At 44.3% G+C, this 15,100-nt stretch overlaps 1 protein-coding gene across 7 annotated transcripts in view; it reads left to right on the top strand.

Moving 5' to 3' along the window:
* PIWIL1 (piwi like RNA-mediated gene silencing 1) overlaps positions 1 to 15,100 on the top strand; it is a 420,330-nt gene that overhangs the window by 99,742 nt on the left and 305,488 nt on the right. For all 7 annotated transcript variants that reach the window (XM_033957205.1, XM_033957206.1, XM_033957208.1 and 4 more), the window contains exon 6: positions 11,323 to 11,444. In XM_033957205.1, the coding sequence (XP_033813096.1) occupies positions 11,323 to 11,444 (122 nt within the window). The remainder of the gene's footprint in view (positions 1 to 11,322; positions 11,445 to 15,100) is intronic.

Below are 15,100 nucleotides of genomic sequence, written 5' to 3'. Positions count from 1 at the left end.
CCCCAGAAATTTTTTCCATCCGGGTGGCATGAAAAAGTAGCCAGGTGGGGCCGGACGGGGAAATTTGGTGATGGGGCAAATTAAATGTGTACTATTTTTATTAGTTAATTATTATTTTCCAATGCTCAATTTGACTTCCTTTTTTAAGGTTTGACACTTGTACCAGAATATTTTTACTAAATTTAAGAAGGATCCAATTCTAGAAGTGAATAATTAGATATGTGCCATCTTTCAAATGATGTAGAGGTTTAAAAAAGGGAAATGTGTTAATGAAGTCATTAGGTTCAATCTAGCCATTTATTTCTGCATGAATTTAAACAATTAAAAAAAAAAATATATAGTTCATTCAGTCATACAAGAAACGGCTCTACAGCACCTCTATTATTGTTTTGATCACTTTGTTCATTCCTGGGGACTCACTGTGGAGATGAAATAGATGTGATCCCCATTTCTAGACCTCTTCCACATAATTTATGGAGAGGTGTTACTGAGCCTTGAAGGAGACCTGTGTGATTGCACTACAGCAAAATAAAAAAGTAGCAGATAAAGATCAAAGTGAGAGCTAGGGCAAAACAGTTTATAAGAACATAAGTAGTGCCTCTGCTGGGTCAGACCAGAGGTCCATGATGCCCACCATAATGCTCACGCGGCGGCCCATCAGGTCCAGGACCTTTATAGTAATCCTCTATCTATGCCCTTCTATCCCCTTTTCCTTCAGGAAATCATCTAATCCCTTCTTGAACCCCCCAATACCGTACTCTGTCCTATCATACCCTCTGGAAGCGCATTCTAGGTATCCACAACCCATTGGGTGAAGAAGAACTTCCTAGCATTGGTTCTAAATCTATCTCCTCTTAATTTTTCTGAATGCCCTCTAGTTCTTGTAGTTTTCGAAAGTTTGAAGAATCTGTCCCTCTCCACTTTCTCTATGCCCTTCATGATCTTGTAAGTCTCTATCATGTCCCCTCTAAGTCTCCGCTTCTCCAGGGAAAAGAGCCCCAGTTTCTCCAGTCTTTCAGCATATGAAAGGTTTTCCATACCTTTTATCAATCGTGTCGCTCTTTTCTGGACCCTCTCGAGTATCGCCATATCCTTCTTAAGGTATGGCGACCAATATTGGACGCAATACTCCAGATGCGGGCACACCATTGCCCGATACAACGGCAGAATAACTTCTTTCGTTCTGGTTGTAATACCTTTTTTGATAATACCTAGCATTCTATTCGCCTTCTTAGAGGTCGCTGCGCACTGTACCGACAGCTTCATTGTCTTGTCCACTATTACCCTCAAGTCCTTTTCTAGGGTACTTTCACCCATTACCAGCCCTCCCATCGTGTAGCTGTACTTCGGGTTACTGTTTCCTACATGCAAGGCTTTACATTTCTCTACATTAAACTTCATCTGCCATCTCGTCGCCCACTCTTCTAATTTGTTCAGGTCCCTTTGTAAATCCTCACAGTCCTCTTTAGTCTCAACTCCACTAAATAGTTTGGTGTCGTCTGCAAATTTTATTACTTCACACTTCGTCTCTATATCTAGATCATTTATAAATACATTGAACAGCAGCGGTCCGAGAACACCACTCGTGACCCTCCTCCAGTCTGAGTAGTGGCCCTTCACTCCTACCCTTTGCTTTCTACCCACCAACCAATTTTTGATCCATCTGTGTACTTCTCCTTCCACCCCATGGTTCTTCAGTTTCCGAAGTAGGCGTTCGTGGGGTACCTTGTCGAAGGCTTTTTGGAAATCTAAGTATATGAGAAAAGAGAGGCAAAAGAAGACTATCTGGTCAGATCTAAGGCTGTCAAAAAGGCAGTCAGGGAAGCCAAACTTCAAACAGAGGAAGATCTGGCATGGAATATTAAAAAAGGGGACAAATCCTTTTTTAGGTACATTAGCGACAGGAAGAGAAACAAAGATGGGATAGTACGCCTTAGGCAATCAGACGGAAACTACGCAGAATCTGATTATACCAAGGCAGAACTGCTAAACGAATACTTCTGCTCAGTATTCACCTGTGAAGCGCCAGGAGCTGGTCCGCAACTACAGATAAGAGACAGCCAAAATGATCTGTTTCATGATTACGAGTTTACACCCAGTAGTGTCTACCACGAACTTTCAAGACTCAAAGTAGACAAAGCCATGGGACCTGACAATCTACACCCCAGGGTACTCAGAGAACTGAGTGAAGTTCTGGCTGAACCACTATCCGTGCTCTTCAATCTTTCCTTGCGCACGGGAAAAGTACCCCTAGACTGGAAAACAGCTAATGTAATTCCACTCCACAAAAAGGGCTGCAGAACAGAGGCAGAAAATTACAGACCGGTGAGTCTTACATCCATAGTGTGCAAACTCATGGAAACACTGATCAAGCAGAGACTCGACGAGATTCTAGACGAAGAAAATTTACGAGATCCACACCAACATGGATTTACCAGGGGAAGGTCCTGCCAATCTAATCTGATTGATTTCTTTGACTGGGTGACCAGTCGTCTGGATGCCGGGGAGTCCCTGGATGTGATATATTTGGACTTCAGCAAAGCTTTTGATAGCGTCCCACACCGCAGGCTGTTGAACAAACTAAAATCGATGGGATTAGGGGACACATTCACTGCATGGGTAAAGGATTGGTTAGATGGTAGGCTTCAAAGGGTAATGGTAAACGGTACCCCTTCCAAAACATCAGCAGTAACGAGTGGAGTACCTCAGGGCTCCGTCTTAGGGCCGATTCTATTCAATTTATTCATAGGAGATTTGACCCAAGGGCTTAGAGGAAAAATATCACTGTTTGCCGACGCCGCCAAACTATGCAACATAGTAGGCAATGACAGTGTTCCTGACCTTATGATGCAAGACCTACAGAAATTGGAACAGTGGTCATCAACTTGGCAGCTAGGCTTCAATGCTAAAAAATGTAAAGTAATGCACCTAGGCAAAAAAAATCCACACAGAACTTACTCACTAAATGGTGAAACCTTGTCCAGGACCACGGTGGAACGTGATTTAGGAGTGATCATTAGCGATGATATGAAGGCTGCCAATCAGGTGGAGAAGGCTTCGTCCAGGGCAAGACAAATGATGGGCTGCATCCGGAGGGGTTTTGTCAGCAGAAAACCTGAAGTCATAATGCCACTGTACAGATCCATGGTAAGACCCCATCTCGAGTATTGTGTTCAATTCTGGAGACCGCACTACCGGAAAGATGTGTTGAGAGTTGAGTCGGTTCAGCGTATGGCTACCAGGATGGTCTTGGGGCTCAGGGATCTCACGTATGAGGAAAGGTAAAAAAAATTGCGGATGTACTCACTGGAGGAGCGAAGAGAGAGGGGGGACATGATTGAGACCTTTAAGTATATCACAGGGCATATAGAGGTGAAAGATGATATCTTCAGTCTTACAGGGCCCTCGGTAACCAGAGGGCACTCGCTGAAAATCAGGGGAGGGAAGTTTCAAGGTGATGCTAGGAAGTATTTCTTCACCGAAAGGGTGGTCGATCATTGGAACGAGCTGCCTCAGCAGGTGATTGAGGCCAGCAGCGTGTTGGATTTCAAGAGGAAATGGGATATTCACGTGGGATCTATAGGGGAGTAGAAGTCAGGGAGTGGGTCATTGGTATGGGCAGACTCGATGGGCTGTGGCCCTTTTCTGCCGTCAATTTCTATGTTTCTATGGGGTCCCCTTTGTCCATCTGTTTGTTTATTCCTTTGAAGAAGTGCAATAAGTTCGTTAGGCACGATCTTCCCTTACAGAAGCCATGTTGGCTTGTTTTCATCAGTTTATTCCTTTCTTGATGCTCATCGATACTGTATTTTATCAGCGCTTCCGCCATCTTCCCCGGAACCGAAGTCAAACTTACCGGTCTGTAGTTCCCCGGGTCACCTCTCGATCCGTTCTTAAAGATGGGAGTAACATTAGCTATCCTCCAATCCTCCGGGATCACGCCTGTTTTCAGGGATAGATTACAAATCTGCTGTAGTAGTTCCACCATTTCCTCCTTTAGTTCTTTCAATACCTTAGGGTGGATTCTGTCCGGGCCCGGAGATTTTTTAGTGTTTAATCTATCTGCTTGTGTACATCTTCAAGGCTTAGCTCCATGGATGTTAATTTTTCTGCTTGATCTCCTTTGAAGATTTTTTTCAGGTTCTGGCACGTTGAATGTGTCCTCTTTTGTAAATACAGACGAAAAGAACATATTTAGTCTATCTGCCACTTCTTTTTCCTCCTTCACCAGTCCTTTCCTATCTCTGTCATCCAGCGGTCCCACTTCCTCCCTTGCCGGCTGCTTCCCTTTAACATATCTGAAGAACGGTTTGAAATTTTGTGCTTCCCTGGCTAGCCTCTCTTCATATTCTCTCTTTGCTCTTCTCACCATGAGGTGACATTCTTCCTGTGCTCTTTCCAGTTCTCCTTAGTTTTGTTCTTTTTCTATTTCTGGAATGAATTCTTCTTATCTCCCTATCACTTTCTTCACTTCTTTAGTTATCCACGCCGGGTCTTTTGTTCGGCTCTTTTTGCATCCTTTTCTAAATCTGGGGATATACAGATTTTGTGCCTCGCTCACGGTGTCCTTGAATAAAGACCAGGATTGCTCTACAGTCTGCGATTGCTTAGTGCTGTTCCTAAATTTCTTCCTTACCATTACTCTCATTGCTTCGTAGTTTCCTTTCTTGAAGTTAAAGGTTGTCGCTGTGGTTCTCTTTCCCTTCGATATTCCTATTTCAACCTTGAACTTGATCATATTGTGATCGCTGTTTCCCAACGGTCCCACTACTTCCACTTCCTTTGCAGGTCCTCTTAGCCCATTGAGGATTAGATCTAGAGTGGCATTCCCTCTCGTCGGTTCTCTGACAAGTTGCTCCATGAAGCAGTCCTGTATAGCCTCCAGGATTCCGGTCTCCCTAGCGCATTTTGAGTTTCCAATTGACTGCAGGTAAAGATGCAGGAAATAATTAGCAATGTATTAAAATTATTGTCATTTGAAAGCTGCTTGATGTTAATACAACTTTAATTTAATTCTTTATAGTGTGTGTGTGTGTGGGGGGGGAACAATACCTACGTCAACAGTAAAGTTAGGATAAGATCATTAAATCCAGTGGCATACCTAGTATATATGACAGCCAGTGCTGATCATTTTTTTAACAACCCCCTCCTCTATATAAAAAAGATATTTTTAGTAATAATCCATGAGTCACACAACAAGGGTGCACCTAGGAAAAGGCAGCATCTTAAACACTAGAGTTAGCACTAGAACATCAACACACGCATTGTAAAACTAAACAAGCCAGATCCTGCACAGTCAATTGATCCTGTACAGTCAATGCTAACAGAAAGCCATGTCCTTTTCATATACACAGAACACAGATCCACCCTCACCCAATATGGAATAATCACAAACTAAAAATAAAAATATGTAGACAAAAGTTAAACTGAACCAAGAAACCAGACTCTGCATACAATGCAACACCACAGAAACAGTGACACGTCCCCTAATACTGTGCAAAATATAAAGACAATAGATGTGAATTTGAAAAAACTGCTACATAACAATCACCGCTTTACAAATTAACAAATAGAAATAAAACAAATAATGAGAAATAAGAAAATACAATTTTATTGGACTAATCCATTTTTCAATTAGCTTTCAAGAGGCCAAATCTTTTTTTCAAGACAGTACAGTATACTGCTGTTATGGTATACTGTCTTGATCTGAGGAAAGGGGTTTAGTCCCCCCAAAATTGCCTTATTTCCATTTCCTATTTATAAACTTTAATCAATACAGTTACAATACTATGTGATTCTACATCAGGGGTGGGCAACTCCGGTCCTTAAGGGCCGGAATCCAGTCAGATTTTCAGGATTTCCCCAATGAATATATATTGAGAGCAGTGCATGCAAATAGATCTCATGAATATTCATTGGGGAAATCTTGAAAACCTGACTTGATTCTGGCCCTCGAGGACCAGAGTTGCCCACCCCTGTTCTACGTTAAGGAACAAAAAATTTTTTTTCTACCTTTTGTCGTTTCTGCTTTAATCATTTTCTCTTCGCTTTCTTCTTTCTATTCAGCGTTTGTCTTCGCTCCCTTCCATGCAACATCTGTCCTCTCTTTGCCCCTCCACCCAGCCTCTACCCTCTCTCTACCCCTTCCATCTACTGTCCACCCTCTCTCTGTCCCTTGCATCCACTGTCCACCCTCTTTGCCCTTTCCATCCAGTGTCTGCCCTCTCTCTGTTCCATATGGCATCTTCCCTCTTTCTATATCCCTTCAATAAACTATATATTCTGTGCCCTTTCAGCTCCACCCCTTCCCCTATGCTCTGGCATCTCTCTTCTCCTTTCCTTCCTTCCCACTCCACCCCATGGTCTGGCATCTCTATCTCCTTCCCTTCTCTCCCCCCATGCCCTGGTATCTCTCTCCTGTCTCTCCCTCCTTCTCTGGCACCTCCTCTCCTTTCTTTCCCTCTGGTCTGGCATTTTGTCTCCTTTAGTTTCCTTTCCTTCCCCCATGCCCTGGCATCTCTCTCCTCTCCTTCTATTTCCCACTCCATTATCTGGCATTTCTTCTCCTTCCTTTCTCTCCTTCCTTCCTTTCATCTGGTCTGGCATCTGTCTCCTCCCCCTCCCCCCATATGACCTGACATCTCTCCCCCCCATAGTCTGGTAGCTCCTTTCCTTTCCCTCCCTCCCATGGTCTTGGCCTCTCTTTCCTCTCCTCTTCCTTCCCTGGTCTTCTCTCCTCTCTCTCCCCCCAATTGGGTGCAACAGCAGCACTTCTCTTCCCCCTCCCCAATTGGGTGCAGCAGCAGCACTTCTCTTCTCCCTCCCCAATTGGGTGCAGCAGCAGCACTTCTCTTCCCTCCTCCCCCCAATTGGGTGCAGCAGCTTTTCTCTTCCCCCTCCCCCCCAAAAAAAATGGGGCAGCAGCAGCAGCAACATTTCTCTTCCCATCCCTCCCATTTCACACACCCGTCGGCAGAGTCGCTAGGCAAGTTGTAAGCTTCCCTCCGTCGCTTACCTGCCTCCTGCCCTTGCCCGTAGCAAACTCATGCTCCAGGACTCTAACGTGTGCGTGCCAGCTTCCCTTCTCTTCTACCCCCCTCCCCCGGGATGTAACTTCTGGTTTCGGAGAGAAGGGAAGTCGGCATGCACACGTTAGAGCCCTGGCATGCACATGTTAGAGCCCTGGAGCATGAGTTCGCTACAGGCTAAGGCGGGAAATCTCCAAGCCGGTGAGAGGGTTTAAAAAAAAAAAAAATGTTGAGCGACGGCGTCAGCAGCAGGATTTGCGATCAGATGACAGCCGGGCAGTCATCTAAATTAGCAGGGCGGAGTGCCTGGCTAAAAGGCCCTAGGGAGAACACTGAGGCCTGTTCCTTCTTTTCTGCCAAAGGTAGTTTCTTCTTTTCATGTCAATCAGGTAGTGGTCCTCCCGGTGTTCGAACAGAGACAGTTGCGCAAGTTGGATGTCGGTCAGGTCCTTCGCTCTTATGTGCAGAGGACCCAGGAGATCAGATCATCTCTTTGTCCTTCTAGCAGGTCCTCGTAAGGGGGATGGCACGTCTAAGGCTACTATTGCGCGTTGGATCAAGGAGACTATTGCTTCCGCTTATCTGAAGAAAAAGTTTGTTCCAGAATTTCTCAAGGCTCATTTCACTCAGGGTCAGGTAGCTTCTTGGACTAAGTCTTCTCTAGTGCCTCCAGTGGATGTTTGCAAGGCTGCAGTTTGGTCTTCTCTGCATTCCTTTGTCAGACACTACCTTGTGGATGTTCAGGCACGTTGGGACATGGTATTTGGTGAACATGTTCTGGTGTTGGCCCTTCGGGGGTCCCACCCTTGATGGGTACTGCTTTGGTACGTCCCATTCGTAAGCACTATACCAATCTACCAGGCGATACAGAAAGAGAAATTAGGTTCTTACCTGCTAATTTTCTTTCTGTTAGCCTGTAGACTAGTATAGTCCCCCACCCTATCTGACTTTGTGCGGCGATTGCGGGTTTTTGTTTTGCTCGAATGTAGATTTTGGTTTTTCTGTGGATTCTAGTATTTTTCTAGGGCCAGGAAGAATTAAGCACAATGGCTGTGGCTTTGGCTTAGCTGATGAGCTGTGGGAATCTTTTCTTTACCAGGGTTAAGTTCTACACATGTTCCAATAGTTGTTTACCGTTGTTTGTTGTTTATACACTCCTGTTCGAAGTATGCTTTACTGTTTTCAGTTGAAGTCTTTCCTAGGTTCTGATTGGCTATTCGGCAGACTGGATTGCTAGGGGGAAGCTATCCTGATATACAAGTTTGTTCTCGGTCTCCACCTGCTGGTAGCAGTGAGGTATATAACCATTCGTAAGGACTATATCAGTCTACAGGCTAACAGAAAGAAAATTAGCAGGTAAGAACCTAATTTCTCCTTTTTAAAGGATTCTTGTTCCTTTCCCGGGCTATCTGATTGTAAAATCGGCACCCTTGGTGGCCATCTTCGATTTTTCCCCGATTTGAATAAAACTATATTTTTTATAGTTAGGAGCTTCATTTTTGCTCCAAACTTCACAGATGGCCTTCCCAGGTTGGGATGGGGAGGATTCATCTCTCGTTTGCGGCGGATGGCTGTCGGATGCGCAGCCGTGTTCCACATGCGTTGCGGCTCGTGAGGGGGCGAAGTTTGCATGGATGTGCTGCCTTCTCCTTCACTGCTGTTATGAGGTCAAAGTGTGGATGACTCCAGCGCTGAACAATGGCCTGAAATACTGTTGGAGACGGCGTCCAGTCACCTGGATCCAAAGTCTACCTGAACATTGTCCACTCCTGCTACATGCACCTCCGAGAATGCCTGGAGATGACACTCCGCCCTGAGGAAGAGCAGGCGAGCTTCCAGACGTAGCGACAGACTCTTGGTGTCTTCCTGGTGATTCACATATTCCACAGCTGTAGCACTTTTGGAGAAGACTGACTGTTTGACTTTCGAGAGTATTCTGAAATTTCACCTGAGCCAACCGAATAGAACACAGTTCTAGCCTGTTGATCAATCACTTCTTCTGAGAGGGTGTCTAATATCCCTGAATCAGGCGATGATTACAATGGGCTCCCCAGCTCAGGAGAATGGCATCCATTGATACAACCATCCAGGTGTGCCACTTAAGAGGGACTGAGGATAGATCCATCAATTCATGCCGGCCCGAACCTCCAACGTCCAGAGTTGATACTTCTGTAATACGTCCGACTGTGGGAACAAGCATGAGAGCAATGCATGCTGGATAGGACGCATATGGGGGCTCTTGCCAAAGGCACCACATCTAATGTGACCACCATGAACCCCAGGACTGGAAGGTAGTCCCATGCTGAGGGAGCTGACTTGTCCAGAAGACAAGAAATCTGAGAGCACAACTTCAATATATGTGCCTCTGGTAGATAGATGTGGCCGGCTGCCATGTCAAACAAGACTCCCAGGTACTCCAAGGATTGACTTGGCATCAAATTCCTCTTTCGCAAATTAACAATACAACATAGATCCTCCAGGATTCGGATCACCTGATCTACTATGCGCTGGCCCTGATCAGCCAGTCATCCAAGTAGGGATGTACTTGTAATCCCATGTTGCATGAGGGGGCCACAACCCAACCATCACTTTGGTGAAGGTACGAGGGGCTGTCGCCAGGCCAAAAGGCAGAGCTGAAAATTGACAATGATTTTCCAGGACATGAAACCTGAGAAGCTTCTTGTGGTCTGATTAAATAGGAATATGCAAGTCAAGATAAGGACATAATCTCTTATGTTTTATGATTGATAGTATATAATAGCTTTATTTATATCCCATCATGCCTTTTCAGTTCAAGATGGTATACAGTGTTGAAGCAAACAGCGTGATTACATGGTATTGGTTCAGTTATAGGTTTGTGGAGAGTACAGGTGTATCGCGACAATATAATGCAATGTTTGATAAACTAAAGAAGAAAAGAGTAAAATTACTGCTTTTGGAAGTTACAGTTGTTTTCACTGGTTTGGTCTTTTGTGAAAAAATGTTCTTAATTTATTGCTCTTTGTTTCTCTGTAAACTAGAAGGTTAGAGCATTGGTCTTAGGTCGTCTGGTTTTTGCAACAAAATGCTGATTGTGGACTGCATAGGATACTCTGTAGGATCACTTTGAAGCCTGTAGTATTGAGTTTCCATTTGCTGGTAGAACTGTGTAAACCAGTGGTTTCAAACTCAAACCCTTTGCAGGGCCACATTTTGGATTTGTAGGTACTTGGAGGGCTGCAGTAAAAATAGTTAATGTCTTATTAAAGAAATGACAACTTTGCATGAGGTAAAACTTTTTATAGTTTCTAAATCTTTTTCCTTTTGGCCAAGTCTTAATAATATTGTAATTTATAGCTAAAGAGACATGATCAAGAAACTGTTTTATTTTACTTTTGTGATTATGATAAATATACCGAGGGCCTCAAAATAGTACCTGGCGGGCTGCTTGTGGTCCCTGGGCTATGAGTTTGAGACCACTGGTGTAAACCCACATGTTTGAAGGGACTAAAGAAAATAATAATAGCAAGTAAGATCTAATTTCACTGTACTTAATGTACTGCATTAATGTACTTTCTGACTACATTTGTAACACATTTCTGGTCTGTCCTCAAATTATGCCAGCATAGTTTCTTCCATTCTATATAATTTCTAGGGGTAAAGCACAGCCGGGGTGTGTGTGTGTGTTAAAAAACAAAACAAAACTTGTCACAATCTTTTTTTTTTTTTTTTTTTTTGAGTGATACTGGTATCGTCTAGGATTTTTAGTTTTAACTGAATTATCTTACATAGGAGGCAATTCTGAATAAAACCAATGTCTTTTTAGTTCTATGCCTTTGCTTTTGGAACCAACTTTATAAGAAAAACTTTCAAGGCTTAAGGGTAAGAACTTGGGTTTCATTTTCTAAATCAGAATTTCAAAAGGGGATTTCTCGATAAATGATGCTTTAATTATTCCCCCCAACACACAAAGTTAAATCTTCCTCTGTGCTTCTTATCACCTATAATGAATTAATAGAAGCTCAAGTCTTAGGAGCTGATCAACCAGCTCCATTTGATATACCCAGCTTTCCTTGTGTTCCCTTGCTGTAGACATAAGTCTTTAGAAAACTGGATCCTTCATTGAAGTGACTTGCCATGTTTTCTGTGTGCCTACTGTGTAAAGATTGGAGGTCTTTTCAGGGTCCTCATAATGTGAGTGGAAAATTATGAGATAGTATTGGGTAGATTTGTATTTACAACACTTCTTATGGAGTTCTTTTGTTTGTTCAGATACTGGGTCTCTTAGCATTTTTCTTTTTGTCTTCTTTTTTAGGTTACTGAAGTTTATAGTCAAACACGGCATGGCGAAAATGTGAAAATTACAATAACTTTGACTAATGAACTACCACCTACATCACCTACATGTCTACAGTTTTACAACATTATCTTTAGAAGGTCTGTTTACTTTATTGTATGCATTGCTTGTAAGGTAAATTAAATTATGTTCTAGTGCAATGTATCTAGTCCTGAATGCTAGGGTTTCATCTGAATCCACAAGTTGCTTGGAGAATGATATCACTCATCTTTCAACTCTGCCTCCTTCCCAGTAGACTTGCTCTAGCCCCCTCAGTTTTTCTTCTGCAAGCAAGTTGTTCAAATGTGTTTCTGATATGCTCTGTGGCTTTATTATTTTTGGTTTTTTTCCTTTCATTTTAAGTTGGAGGCTTGGTGCCCAGAGGTTTCCTCTTTTTAGGACCTCTGCCTGGAAGAAGAAGCAGGCTCGCACAGCGGAAGTCTGCTGCTAGCAAGATCAGCCCTCAGGGACACCTGTCTAGCAAACCTGCTGTAATATTTTTGGAGCTCAGGGACTGTCCCTTGAGTAGCTGCTTGCATCCATGATTTATCAGAAACTTCATTGCAGGCTGTTTGGCTCTTTACTGGCTTGGCTGGGATTAATAGTGGGCTGGCTGTGTGGTGGTCCCTCCCATCGTGTTGAGAGAGTATCCGGGGGTTCAGATTCAGTCCGACTGGTAACCCTAAGACCAAGCTCGTAGAGCAAACCTGTGAGTCGGAGTTATACATTTGTTTCAACTGCATTTCTGAGCGGAGGCAGGTAACACATGGCACAGTGAATATAGCTATTATAGTCTTTGGGGAAAATCAGGAGGGGGAGGGAAGGGAACTCAAATTTGAGGCTAGACAGGGGTCCTTCTCTTCCAAAATCCCTTTCTCTATAGTTATTGAACTTCAGTTATTGAACGGCGCAATGAAGCCAGCTTCCTACCGTTAGCCTACCCCAGAAGTGTTATTTCTGCAGCGTCCTGCCTACATGGGAAGAGGAAGTGCTGCAGAAAGAACACTTCCGGAGCAGGCCGACAGTGAGAGGCTGGCTTTGTTGCGCCATTGGCTAGCCGATTTTAAATTTCAGTGGTGGGGAGGTGGTATGTCGGGAACTAGAGATAGGTCGTAACGTAAAATTCAGCTGAGAGGGGAGGGCTGGTGTTGGGCATGAGGGAAGGACATGCTGCACTGCCTGCGGTGGTGGTAGGGGTGTTGGGTTGAGAAAGCAAGAAGGACAGATGCTGCACGGGCTGGGAGGGGGTTGGGAAGGACAGAGATTGCACGGGCTGGGGGTTAGGAAGAGAGGGAAAAAGAGATGCTGCTGGTGGGTGAGGGGGGGAAAAATTTATTGGACATGGGTGTGTGGAGTGGGAGGGAAAGAGAGATGGTATACACGGGGAAGAGGGAGAATTGTTGGACATGATAGTGGTAGAGAGGAGGGAGGGAGAAATGTTACACTGGAAGGGAGGAGAGATAACTCAAAGGAGAGATGTCAGATTATGGAGAAGGGTGATGGAAGGAAGGAAGAGAGAGATGTCAGACCACTGGAATGGTAGGAGGGAAGAGAGAGATAAATACACATAGATTATTTACATAGATACATATAAATAATCTATGTGTTAATTTTATACGAAAATGCTATGAATGCCATTTCTAGTGCAATAGGCACCCCATTCCTGAACTCTTGAGTAGTCAATCCCTCCCTGTGTGATTTGTGTAGAGAGCCTCATTAGCTTTTTTTTTTTTTTTTTTTTCTTACTCCACCTCACATCTCTCTGGGCTATCCTGTTATTCCTCAGTTTGTATCAAAGCAGATGGTCAGCTGTAGAGAGGAAACAGAAAAGGGAGGGGTACAGGGATACTTCCTGCAAAATAAGTTTGTTCTGCTCATAGCACTCAAGCTGCAAATCAGGGAGTTTTGAGAAGGAAGCGACGTATGGGATGAGACGCAGTCTGATTTGGTGGCTGAAGCCTCAGTTCCTGGCTTGAGGTGTTCTTCTCTATGTCTTCTCATGGGCGATTCTTACTACAGATTCCAGTCACTACAGTTGGGGAGCACATTGCGAAGGGCATCCAGGTCAGGGATGCTGGTTTCCCTTTCAGAAATGATCGATCAACCAGTTGGAGCGGAGATCTAGCCACCTGGCGCTGCAGGCGTATGGAAACACACTGCAGAGCAAGGCTGTGTAAGCTTTCATAGACAATACAATTGTGATAGTTTATGTCAATTGGCAGGGTGGTACTAAGAGTGCTCCTCTACGCCTAGAAGGTCAAATGTTTCAGTGGACTGGTGCAACCATGGCCAAAGGCAGGGCTCCTCTGTCTTTCCTCCATGGCCCATGATAGGCAGAGTCTTATGAAGAATGCTGTAACACTCAGGGCTGGTAGTTCTAGACGCACTCAGGGCTGGTAGTTCTAGGCTGAGGTGTCTGAGGTTTGCAGATCTTGTCCATCAACTGAGGGACCAGAGCTCAGACTCCCATGCCATCTGCAGTTGCTCACATAGGACTCAGTCACTGCAGGATCCAGAGTGCTTTGGTCTTATGGCATGATTCTTGAGCGCACAGCCTTAACATGTAAAGGCTATCTGGACTGGGTGATTGCCACCCTCTTGCGATCCAAGAAGCAATCAATGTTAACCACCTATGCGAAAGCATAGAAGTGTTTCCAGGTCTGGTGCATTCCTACAGGAGAGAAAGGTCTGGCAGTGGGCTCATAAGAACAGGACCTGTGTAGTAGTCCTCTATCTATACCCCTCTATCCCCTTTTCCTTCAGAAAATTGTCCAATCCCTTCTTGAACACTAATATGTACTCTGTCCTATCACGCCCTCTGGAAGCGCATTCCAGGTGTGAAGAAAATCTTCCTAGCATTGGTTTTGAATCTGTCCCCTTTCAGCTTTTCCGAATGCCCTCTCGTTCTTGTAGTTTTTGAAAGTTTGAAGAATCTGTCCCTCTTCACTTTCTCTTTGCCCTTCATGATCTTGTAAGTCTCTATCATATCCCCTCTAATTCTTCTCTTCTCTAGGGAAAAGAGCCCCAGTTTCTCCAGTCTCTCAGTGTATGAAAGGTTTTCCATACCTTTTATCAAACGTGTCGCTCTCCTCTGAACCCTTTCGAGTATCACCATATCCTTCTTAAGGTACAACGACCAATATTGGATGCAGTACTCCAGATGCAGACGCACTATCGCCCGATACAGCGGCAGGATAACTTCTTTCGTTCTGGCATTCTATTCGCTCTCTTAGTGGCCGCTGTACACTGTGCCGAAGGCTTCATTGTCTTGTCCACTATTACCCCCAAGTCCCTTTCTTGGGTACTCTCAGTCAATAACATCCCTCCCATCGTATAGCTGTACCTCGGGTTTCTGCTTCCCACATGCAATACTTTACATTTCTCTACATTGAACTTCATCTGCCATCTCGTCGCCCACTCCCCTAGCTTGTTCTAGTCCCTTTGTAATTCTTCGCAGTCCTCTTTAGTCCGAGCAGCACTTTATAGTTTGGTGTCATCTGCAAATTTTATTATTTCGCACTTCGTCCCTGTTTCTAGTTCATTTATAAATATATTGAATAGCGGTCTGAGCACCGACCCCTGCGGAACACCACTCATGACTCTCCTCCAGTCTGAGTAGTGGCCTTTCACTCCTACCCTCTGCTTCCTCCCCACCAACCAATTTCTGATCCATCTGTGTACGTCTCCTTCCACCCCATGGTTCTTCAGTTTCCGAAGTAGGCATTCATGGGGTACCTTGTCAAAGGGTTTTTGGAAA

Source organism: Geotrypetes seraphini, chromosome 8 (assembly GCF_902459505.1).
Source record: "Geotrypetes seraphini chromosome 8, aGeoSer1.1, whole genome shotgun sequence".
Taxonomy (NCBI): domain Eukaryota; kingdom Metazoa; phylum Chordata; class Amphibia; order Gymnophiona; family Dermophiidae; genus Geotrypetes; species Geotrypetes seraphini.
Note: the sequence above shows the minus strand (reverse complement) of the source record. Positions and strands in the feature narration are given on the sequence as shown.